At 46.4% G+C, this 11851-nt stretch overlaps 1 protein-coding gene across 1 annotated transcript; it reads left to right on the top strand.

Annotated features, from left to right (window-relative positions):
- Positions 1-8292: 8292 nt before the first annotated feature.
- On the top strand, positions 8293-9696 carry LOC134488992 (zinc finger protein 501-like). The gene has a single exon (XM_063291374.1). It carries the CDS (start codon positions 8404-8406, stop codon positions 9433-9435), a length of 1032 nt encoding a protein of 343 aa, XP_063147444.1. The 5' UTR covers positions 8293-8403; the 3' UTR covers positions 9436-9696.
- The last annotated feature ends 2155 nt before the right edge of the window (positions 9697-11851 follow it).

Genomic DNA, 11851 nt, shown 5'->3' with positions numbered 1-11851 from the left:
CTGCCAGATCCAGAGGGGACCTCCCCTTCCTTTGCTCTCCCCACGATTCTCAGTCAGCCTCTCTCTCTGTGCTCCTCAAGGGGGTGGACTAGATGCCCTTTTAAGCCTTCTTAAGGCCCCAGGGTGACTCTAGGCCGGGGCTGCCGAGACTCCGAAGGGGCGCCTGGTCCTTCCCTGGACAAGACAGGGCAGGGCCAGAGGCCCAGGGTTTCTCCTGGGTTCTAGCTGAGTTGGGGGAATTCACACACACACACACAGAGGTTGGCTGTGTGAGGGGAGGGGAGAAAGCTGAAAGGAGACAGAGCAGCCTCTGCCTCCCCACCCACAAAGGCTACTTCCTAAAGAAGGAATAGAACAGCCTCCTAGTCCTCATGAGGGACAAGCGAATTAGAGCTTCTGGAAGGAATATAGACCCACGATGGTCTGTGGTCTGCTTTAATAGAAGAGGATTCCTGAGGTGGGGACCATGTGTTGAAAGGAACATCCTTCTGAATAATTATCCACAGGATCATCTATAATTGTGCCAAGCTTTTGGTAGAACAGATTAACTCCACTGGGATTTTGGAGAAGCTTGCCTTAAAATAAACCAATCTGCCACCTTTCCACATAGCTGAATTTCAATTCCCATTCTTCCCGGCTAGGAAAAGGCTGTTTTTAGTATGATTTACAAAATAAGATCATTTCTACTATAAATCCAAAGTATATTAAATGATCAGAGGAATGGATGGAACAAAGATCACAATTGGGATGAGGGTATGGTGCGATTTCTTGATTTGTTTAAAGCAGTGTTTCTCAATCTTGGCTGCTTCAAGATGCGTGGACTTCAACTCCCAGAATTCCCTGGCCAGCACGTCCTAAACCATGTCCTTCCATTTCAGGTGAGCAAATGCAGAAAAATCCTTACCAGCTGCTTCCGTATTCAAAATCACGCTCAAGAACTCTGTCCGACTTCATATGCAAACGGGGCACGTCATGCACTGTTTTTAATCAGCCTGATTGTGAGAAGAATGCTCAGATACAATCCTTTAGAAGCCCGGAATATTCTTTTCCCCCTCTCCCTGAGGGAACATTTTTATTATAAGCATAACGACTGGGTTTATGCATTGTGCTATACTGTGAGTTGCTTAACAAGCCAGAGTTGGCTATATTTACACATTGCACAAGATTTAAACCGTGGTCTACAATAAACTAAGCCTTCAACACACCAACAAACTACCTATAGTTTATTGTGATACATAAACCGAGGCAAAAGTTTTATTGTTCTTTTCCTGGACTGGGAACTTCCTCCCTTGCCAGTATGTTCTCTACTCTTCCTGATGCATTTTGGAAATTTTTTATAGACTGCACAACAAAATCTGGTCATGCCTCTTAGGTTCTTTCACTGGCACATCGGACAAATTGTTTCCAAGAAGGTAAGCAGACAAGCAGAACTGTCAGGTTTTGCTATTGTGCTTGCCGGTATCCATGGCATTATTCTTTTGTTTAATTCTGGCTCCAGGCTGAAACCAAGCCATCAAAAAGATTTTCAGAGTCCTGGGAATGTTTCTGAGATCTCTTCTACGCTCTGCATTTGTAGCATAGCAGCCTTACAGCCCCTTGGCTGATGCTGCTTTGTGAAGAGCAGTGTTTCTCAACCTTGGCAACATTAAGAAGTGTGGACTTCAACTCCCAGGATTCTCCAGCCAGTATGCTGGCTAGGGAATTCTGGGAGTTGAAGTCCACACATCTGAAAAAGATTACGGTTGAGAAACACTGATGTAGAACCTAGTCCAACTATGGAAGTTGCTTCTTTGTGGCCTGGCCTGCTGGTGGCCACTAGCTCTGAAAGGATTAAACAGATCCATGAGAGAGAGGACTTGGCAGCTACAAGTCATAATGGCTATAATCTTCAGATATTCGGTCAGGCTTGTGGGTTTTTCTCCAGCCACTACAGAATGCTTCTCCAGGTACATGTGATCTAATAAGGCCATAGATAGATTGGTGATCTGAAGGTGATGCAGCCAACGGAAGAAAGTTTTGCTCCTCAAAAGAAGGTAGTGATGGACCTTCATCATCCAGTGGCATTCTGGAATGCTGTCTGGGCAGGTTCCCTGGGCTTTGAGCCTCTTCGATATATTTGTTTTGCCTCTAAGCTGACTTGGGCAGGCTCCATTTCCTCAATATCTGAAGCATAGAAAGGATTTGCAATTTACATATAACTCATGTGAGATGAAGGTGATAGAAACTGTTATTCACTTTATGCTTTAGTACAGAGGTGGGGATATAATATTCTTGTGAGTTCTCCCTTTCTAATGCTGTGATGAGTAACGGCTGTGCACCGACTGATTGGTCAACAATTATAACAGTCGCCATATTTAAAAACAAGGGTGACCCAGCTGACTGTGCCAATTACCGCCCAATCCGCCTCTTGTCCCGTACTATGAAGATCTTGGAAAAAAATTTGGACCAGCACATTCGCAACATCATCCAACTCACCGTCAATCAATGTGGCTTTGTCAAAGGATGTGGTACTACCGATGCCATTTTTGCAGTTCACCAGCTTATAGAGAAACACCAAGAGAAGACCCAACCATTGCACATGGCATTCCTAGACTTGGAAAAGGCTTTTGACCGTGTTCCACACCAACTGATTTGGTATACCCTTCGTGATCACGGGGTGCCTGAATTACTGATCTGGGTCAAAATGCTATACAAGAACACTAGTAGCCACGGGCAATGCTCAGCTGGCCTCTCTGACAGTCTTCCAGTGACGAAGTACAGCAAGTCCGCACTGTCGCCGCTCCTATTTATATTAGTCATGGATACCATCATACACGAGCTGCAGCGAAATGTACCCTGGACCATACTCTACGCTGATGATGTCATGCCTGCTTCTACTACTAGGAATGAACTGCAGCGGCAAGTACAGGCATGGAATGACCACCTCAGCCATTTTGGACTCCACATGAACATAAAGAAAACTGAGTACCTAGAGACTGTAACCACCCATGGGATGCACCAAATAAATGGAGAAAACTTAAAGCAGTTTAAGATATCTTTTGGTACCTTGGCTCCCATCTCCAAGGTGATGGTGGCATCAGCAGTAATATGTGAGTGAGGGTGCATGCGGCCTGATTGCGCTGGTGAGAATTCTCTGGTGTGCTTTGTGACAAATACCAACCTGTCTCAAATCTAAGATCTATAAGACGATCGTTCGCCCTGTGGCACTGTATGGAACCAAGTGTTGGGCAGCAACAAAGGGTATAGAGAGCCACCTCCATGTTATGGAAATGCGTGTGCCCCATTGGATATCGGGCATCTCCCTGCTCGATCACATCACAAATGATGCCATCCAACAACAACTAGGCATGTCATTAATTACAGAGAAGATGAGAGAAAGCCGGCTTCGTTGGTATGGACATGTCCTTAGAGTGGAATCTTCCACTGTCGCCAAAATAGTTCACCATCTTAAAATCGATGGCCGGCAACCACGTGGGTGACCAAAACAGAGATGGCAAAACACCATCAATAAGGACATGCAAATTGAGGGCCTGCGCCCTGAGGATGTGGATGATCGGGCAAAGTGGCATTTCAGGATCTGAAAAGCAGACCCCATGATAGTGGGAAATGCTAGGAAGAAGAAGAAGTAAGTTCTCCCTTTCCTTATTCCAACCTTGTTCTCTACATAGGGCTGGATGCAGACATGTTTAGGAGAGGCATAACCTAAAGGGCATTTTCACACACCTGCCATTGCCCCCACCCCCTCAAATAATCCCCAAAACCTTAAAACTGTTCTTGCAAGAACCAGGTGAAAATGGCTAGAACCAGCTTGTGCTCTTTCAGTCAATCTCATTGGGTTATTTTGCAGCAAGGAAAAAATAATGTGGTTGGCTGTAAAACAAATAATAATCTGTTGGAATTATCAGGGATCATCTCAGCATTGTCTCATAAACATAAGGGGGGTCTCTCTAGTAAACGCATCTGTATTGTGCTTGTGGGATGTCACATGGGTCACCTGATTTCCATTTCTTCCTCCTCCTTGGGCTTGGGAATTAACAATCTCCATTTACCTTTTGGCAGACCTGCAAGCAGGAGGTGCTGCAGAATGCAGCTCTCGCCCTTTCATCTCGCTTGCACGCAGACTTTCTATTTCCATAGAAAATGTCTAGAAAGAACCAGTACTTTCTACTATGAATCTACTTGTATCCAGATGTACTGAATAAAAGCAAGCTATCTCTATTTTTTTTTCTTCAACTAACTACTGTGAGTACTGAGGGACATCCCAAATTTCCATCTGTTGTGCAAGTATTAAAGTATGATACCAATGAAGTGAAACACTCCTGACAGCACTGAGTGGTTGGATTCCCCCAGCAGAGGCTGGGGAATTCTGGGAGTTGAAGTCCACACATCTTCAAGCTGCCAAGGTTGAGAAACACTGGTTTGTATAGTCAGTGGCTTGATCCATACATGTATTTAGTCTCCATCATCATGTAGATAATTTGCTTTTCATTCCATGTGTTATGTGAAACTAGCCACTTGTAAAGTGTGGTTAATGGCTCAGTGTGGTTCTGGCTAACTTGAATAAATCATTTCTTGAATAAACCATGGTTAAACACACAAATCCTTAATATGTCTAGTCTACCTTTGGTTTTTTTCTGGCTTTGAATAATTAGGAAAGCCAACGTGTTATTTATTTGATTTATATCCCACCTTTCCTCCAACAGCTCAGCATAGCTGATGTGGGGATCTCCCTTCATGTTATCCCCACAAAAACAACCCTGTGCAGAATGCTGGGTTGAAGCAGAGTGACTAACCCAAAGTCATCTAGTGACTTTCCATGGCTGAGGATGGACTTGAACCTTGGCATCCCCAGGCCTAGACCAAGGGCTTGACCACCATGCCACACTGACTTGGTTGGCCAGCATACACAGCAGGTGGGCTCATCAGTTGTGTGGACAGATGTTAACACTGGAAGCACACTGTCAATAAAAACTTGAAGAATACTTGCATAAAACTGAGAGCCACTTACAGGTGTATTCCACTCCAGATCTTAGATGGGCCCAGGAGAGAGCAAGCACTCATGGAAATAATCTAACCCACCTCACAGGGCTGTTGTTGTGGGGAAACTTCGAGGAGGAATATTAGGGATGTTCGCTGCCTCAAGTTATTTATAAAAATAATAAAGGCGGGATTAAAACAATCTAAATATAAACATCTTCAAATAACTAAGTAGGCATCTGCAGAGTGGTTGGTCGGGGGGGGGGGCACAAATGGAACCCTTTCCAATGTCCGACGGCATTTCTGCCCCCTTCGGAGGAGTGGGGGGTCGACCCTCCCCAAAGAAACCCACGGACCGGGTTATCTTGGAAGACGCCAAGGGCCAGCCTCATCTGTCTCGCTGCTAAGAAAACTATACGGGGCAGGGGGAGTCTCCGACGCCGAGCTCGACCTGAGCGGGTTTCTCCTCGTCCAGAGCGGCGAAAAGCACGCTTTCCCAGCAGATTTTCGTTCTCCGAAAGAAGCCGGCCGGTGGCGCATCCACACCGCCCAGACGAGCCGGAGAGCGGCGGCCACGAGAGGGCCCCCTCGACGGAAGGAGCGGCGCGCCCTCCGCCTCGCTTGCTGAGCCCTCCTCCCTCGCCGCGAGGTTGGGCTTCCCAGGTTAGGCGCTGGCGCCGTTTCCTGCCACTCCTCCTCCCCTGCGGTCCCCGCAGCCCGAGCCGCTTGCCCGGCGCCTGGTTGCAGAGGCAGTCCCGCCCGGCAGAAGCCTTGAACGCGGGTCCGTGGCCGCGCCAAGCGCTGCCCGGGCGCCTGAGCACGGCTGGCTGGCAGGGCGGCACCTCCCGGGCGGGCGCCTCTAAGCCCTCTGCCCCGGCCGGAGGGGCGCGGGTGAGAGCTGTGCCGCGAGGGCAGCCCGGATCGGGGCGGGCCCGAGGCCACTCTCCATCCGCGGAAGGGAGAGATTCCGGCGCCTCGCCCTTTCAGGTCCCCCCTCCTTCCTCGCGGTGGCCTTCAAAGTAAGCCCCCTCTCTCCGTGCATTTGTGCCTGGTCGTCAGAAAGCGGGCTGCCCTCCCAGCTTTCCAAAAGCTGCAGGTTGCAAATAACAAGGACGAGCAGCGCTTAGAGCCCCCTGTGCGCGGGCCAGACTTGAGAACCCCGGCGCACCTTTCAGCGTGGCCAAAGGCCGGTAGGACGCCGCGGGATGCAGTTTTGCCCATTAAAACCTGCTTTCGCGGGGTTTTCCCCTAATCTGGAGCTCTTATAAATGGACAGGAAGCTTTTCAGGGTCCCTTTCCAGGCCTCCTCCATGCAGATGTGTGGGGACAGTGACACTGGAGAACTGCAGGGTCAACACAGCTGGAGGACACCAGGTTAGGAAGGCAGCTTTATACAGAAGTGGCAGCCCTGCCAGAGGAAATGCCCAGTGTCATGGAAAGAGTCTGAAAAACCAATAAAGGGTGGGGTTGGGGAATCAGTTGAAGTCACAACATTGCTCCTCCCTCCATTTCCCCTTATTCTTAACAATTCCAAAGACATAAGCATCAAAAGTACCAACACTCTACCAGTAGTCCTTGCTTAACGACCACAATCGGGACCGGAATTTTGGTTGCTAAGTGAAGCGGTCATTAAGTGAATCTGACCCAATTTTACAACCTTTTTGTGGTGGATGTTGAGTGAATCACCATGGGCATTAAGTGAACCACGTGGTCATTAAGCGAATCACGCAGTTCACCTTTGATTTTGCTTGCCAGAAGCCAACCAGGAAGGTAGAAAATGGTGATTACGTTACCACAGGACTCTGATGGTCATAAATGCAAACTGGTTGCCAAGTGCCCAAATTGTGATCATGTGACCGCAGGGAAGCAGTGATGGTCGTAAGTGTGAGGACAGGTCATAAATAATTTTTTCAGCAATGTCGTTAAGTCTGAGCTGTCAATAAATGAATGGTTGTTAAGTGACGACTACCTGTATTCCTAAAAACGCAGCTGAATGGCAAAACCACACGCTCAGCGTGCAAAAATTCCAGCCACTGGTACCCCAGTGGTGTGGATGGCAAAGCTGTTCCAAAACCCTACAGGTTTGTTGCCTCTCTGTAGCTGAGCCTGACTTTAGTGGACTAGTGGGCCCCCTTAGTTAAGGCACCAGCTTTCTACCTGGGGGAGCTTGGCCTGTGCTGGGGAAAATTGTACCCACCAAAAATGTTTTTTTTTAAATGTCTTTTTGGGAATTAAATGAGGTTAAATAAAAAAAGAAAGGGCTTTTTGAAGAAATGAGCCTTGACAATGAACTTGGGCATTACCTATTTTCATTTGCAACCGGCTGAATTGAGAAAACCAGGTATTTGTTAGAAGGGCTAAGACAAAGTAAACCATTTTGCCTAAGGTGGCATTTCATACTTCGTTTGCTGAAGGATTTTGGAGGTGTGACAAGACCATAAGCAAGAGCGAAGGAGGAACGTGAAGCCCAAGGGAAGGGAGGCAAGAAGGATCTAGAGATCCACGTTACACATTGCTTAAGCCGTTTTTATATGCTCTATCCCCAGAGTCACTGCGAGTCGGGTGGCATATAAACTATTATGGTTGGTCACACAGCCAAATGTTTAGACTGGATTTGGCATTTTTGTGGTTTTTATTATTTTTATATACATAACAACGTGAAATCACAGCTGCTAGTTCTTTAGCTGGTGTTGGCCTTCATTCGCATCGAATCATTCCCAAGAACCTCGGATGTCATAATGTACTGAGTAGCATATGTGTGGATCCAAGCAGTATGGCCTTTTGTACTTGGCAGGTGGAAATTTTATCAATGTGCAGATTTTGTAGGTGCCACCCAAAGTTTTTTGGTATGGCACCCAGTGTGATGATAACCACTGGGACCACCATGGCTGGTTTATGCCATAAATAATAATAATAATAATAATAATTATTATTATTATTATTATTATTATTGTGCTTTTGACACAGCAAATACTTGGTTGTATTTTATATGGATTTTGTGATTTTTTTAAAGAAACTTTATTATATTTTCAGAATAAAGTTAAAACATGAAAAGATAAAAAAAGATAGGAAACTAAAGGAAAAAGGAAAAAACTAAGTACAGAAACAAATAGAAAAAGATGCAAAAAGAATGACTTCCGACTCTACAGCGAAGATGTACATAAAAAATACATCAATCTCTTACTCCAATTTTAACTATAGTAAATATTATTTCTATAATCCATTTCAACTTAATAATCAAAATTCAAAACTATAACTTAATTTTTTTCAATTACAAACAAAAAAACCCAATTCTGTACCAAAGGGAAATTTTATACTAAATATTGTCCAACATTTCTATAGTCAATTTTGTGATTTTTTGTTGTTGTCTCTGAACAGGTTATGGAAATGCAGGTGTGACCTCGAACAAGAGCTTTCAATTTCATTATGCCTCCGAAAAGATCCAGAGGGAAGCTTCCTCAGATATCTAGTCACAAAAGATGCCTGAAGGGTCAGTGGAAGTTGGAAGACCAGCAGAAGAGCCAGCTTTTGGCAGAAGAGAAAGGGAGAGCAGGGACCCCCAATAAAAGGGCCAGGAAGCGAAAGGGCGCCACTGCCCCCCAGAGGAGTTACTCGGGAGAGAATCCTAACATCTGTACGGAGTGCGGGCAAACCTTTGCCCAGGGTTTAGAGCTGATGAGCCATCAGAGAATCCACGCAGGAGAAAAGCCGTACAAGTGCTCTGACTGTGGGAAAGCGTTTCGCGTCAGTTCCAACCTGAGCAGGCACCAGAGGATTCACACAGGAGAGAAGCCATGCCTTTGCTCAGTGTGTGGGAAAAGTTTCACAGACAAGTCGACTCTGGATCAACATCTGCGAGCCCACACAGGAGAGAAACCCTACCAGTGTATCGATTGCGGGAAAACATTCAGCCGTAGTTCCCATCACAAGCGGCATCTCAGGAGCCCCCCTGGGAAATGGCAGAGCAATTGCGCTGCCTTGGAGGCCACTGCGGTCACCAATCCCACCAGCTCGGCTCCTGCCCGTGCTCAAAGGGCCAGAGCTTCCAAGAAGCAAGTCTCTCCCTTTGAAATCCCCCACACGTGTGCGGAATGCTGGCAGAGCTTCAGCCAGACCTCGGACCTGGTCAAGCACATGCGCATCCACACGGGCGAGAAGCCCTACGCGTGCAACCACTGTGGCAAGCGCTTCAACGTCAGCTCCAACCTCATCCGGCACAAGAGGATCCACACAGGGGAGAAGCCCTACGCCTGCCCCGTCTGTGGGAAGAGCTTCACCGACAAATCCACCCTCACCCAGCATAACCGCATCCACACGGGAGAGAAACCGTACACCTGTAGCTACTGCGGGAAAAGCTTCAGCCGGAGCTCCCACCACAAGAGGCACCAGCGGATCCACGCGGGAGAAAATCCGGTCTCTCTTCTGCCCCTGTGGCCTTATCCTAACCAAATGTACTGAGAGCCACTCTCCTGGGCGAGGCAGAATTTCTACTAGACCGCTGACGGTTCAACTTTGGTTTCACACCTGCATGCAGGTATTTGGATCCAAAGCAGGAAAGGTGTTTCAGATCTGGTGGGGGCACACTCACTCTACCTGTCAGTGGCTCTTTCAAGAAAAGTGAGACCTAGAAAAGGTGTAGCTCCTTTAAGATACTGCTGACAGGCATGCCACAACAGACCTAAAACACTTTTCCCATTTTTGATAGGAATGTTGTACAGGTAGTCCCCATTTAGCGACTGCCTTGTTTAGCAACTATTTGCAGTCAGTGATGAAAAAGTAACTTTACGATCAATCCTTGCATTTACAACCTTCCCAGATCTGTAAAGCAAAGGAAAGCTGAAGTAAGATCATAAGCACTGTCATGGTTTCTCTTAGCAACTGCTTTGCTTAACGATCGAGTTGATGGTCCTAATTGTGGTCACTAAACGAGGACTACCTGTACACTTCTATGATTACCTTCACATGCACCTACATGGCCTAAGACAGACTATCAGCCTTCCAAACACTTACATTTATTTATTTATTTATTTAATTTTATTTTTATCCCTCCCTTATTTTTTTTAATAAATAAGTCAAGTCAAGATTCTTTCAATGAATGGGATTGGAGCTTTCTCACCAAAACCTGTTTCGCTTCTCTTTTGCAAGGATTCCTGCTCTATCCGGACCTTTCCTTCCTGAAGTACTCGTTTTATTAATGGCATCTCAAATACGCAGACAGTTTTTGTAACTGTTAATAGGATATTGCAATTTAATAAACAGGTTTGATGCATGATGTTTTCAGATCTAACTGACACTGTGGTACTGAGTATATGAGAGAGCCAGTTTGGTGTAGTGGTTAAGGCACCAGGCTAGAAACCGGGAGGTCGTGAGTTCTAGTCCCACCTTGGGCACGAAGCCAGCTGGGTGACCTTGGGCCAGTCTCCCTCTCTCAGCCCTGGGAAGCAGGCAAGGGCAAGCCACTTCCAAAAAAATCCTGCCAAGAAAACGGCAGGGATTAGTCCAGGCAGTCTCCAGGAGACGACAATGATTTCAAGGCGCACGCGTGAGCACACATGCGCACACACAGTATTTATTTATTTTATTTTTATTTATTATTCAAATTTTGCTACCGCTCATCTCCCCCAAAAGAGGAACAGTGTCTTCTGGTGAGTGCATTAAGAGGGGGGTCCTTTCTTGTCCTTCTCCCAGGCTTTTATAGGATTTATTGTCTACTCTTAGAAAGAGGATTTCCTGCAAATTGGTTCACTGAATGGTTTTTATTCTGTCCTACCCCATGGGATGTCAAAAGAAATTACATAAAGGGGTTCAGGAGTCAGTCACTCAGTAGGATAACTCTCTGAAAATTAAACAGAATGGGACCAAATTTGGGACAGCGGAGGATAGAGTTTGAAAATGGACCGGGTGCAGTTCAGGGCTGGGGAGAAAAAACGTTCCAGAGAAAATTCCCTCAGTGCATCCTATGGGAGAGGCAGATGGGCAAAGGCTGGGAATCCTGCCAACTGCTCTCCTAAGCCCCTCCCTTCTCCTTCCTGGTCATGTGACCAGTGTATGCATGCACACACACACAGCCACACACACATGCACACACACATGCAACATGAGGGGAGAGCAGAAAGGGGCAACACATTTGCACCCACCCTGTTTAGACACTCTGGGATGATTGGGTGGTGGAACTGCCAATCCAAGGATGGCAACACTGGGCACCCCAAGTATATTCCAGCTGGATGGGTAACTAGGTGAAGATTTGGTGAAGAGCTGCCTGCTGAAGGAGAGGTGTGAAGGAAGCTTAAGAGTCCAAGCTTGGGAATATTTCCCCTGTTGGGGAAACGGCTGGGAATAATTTTAGGGCTGTGGTAGGCTCCTACTGATGGAATATCTAGAGATAGTGTGTACAAATCAATGAACTTGTTTTAAAAACCATTTCAGTTATGTAATGAAGTCCGTTTGTTCCTTTCTTACTATTTAAACCAAGTGAATGGGCTATCCTAGACCTTCCCCATATTTTATCCAGTTACGTTTTCTTAGGGACTAGGATTTCTAAACTCTCAGGGATTTAGTGGTGGCAGTAGAACACAAGAATAAAGGAGAAGACCCCCACCCAATGAGGGGTGTGTGCAACACTCTCACACATGCAAATACACATGCAGTAGGAATGCACCATACCCTAATCCAGTGTTTCTCAACCTTGGCAATTTTAAGATGTGTAGACTTCAACTCCCAGAATTCCCCAGCCAACCATACTGGCTGGGGAATTCTGGAAGTTGAAGTCCACACATCTTACAGTTGCCAAGGTTGAGAAACACTGCCCTAATTAGTCTCTGGGGAGAATACTTGTGCCTGTGTGTGCCTGTTACTATTTGGGACTGATACTTAA

The sequence above is a fragment of the Candoia aspera genome, chromosome 2 (genome assembly GCF_035149785.1).
Source record: "Candoia aspera isolate rCanAsp1 chromosome 2, rCanAsp1.hap2, whole genome shotgun sequence".
NCBI classification, from domain to species: Eukaryota; Metazoa; Chordata; class Lepidosauria; order Squamata; family Boidae; genus Candoia; species Candoia aspera.
Note: the sequence above shows the minus strand (reverse complement) of the source record. Positions and strands in the feature narration are given on the sequence as shown.

Bases quoted from the DNA above. Each gene is read 5' to 3' on its own strand.
- LOC134488992 (XM_063291374.1), top strand. From the start codon at position 8,404: ATGCCTCCGAAAAGATCCAGAGGGAAGCTTCCTCAGATATCTAGTCAC.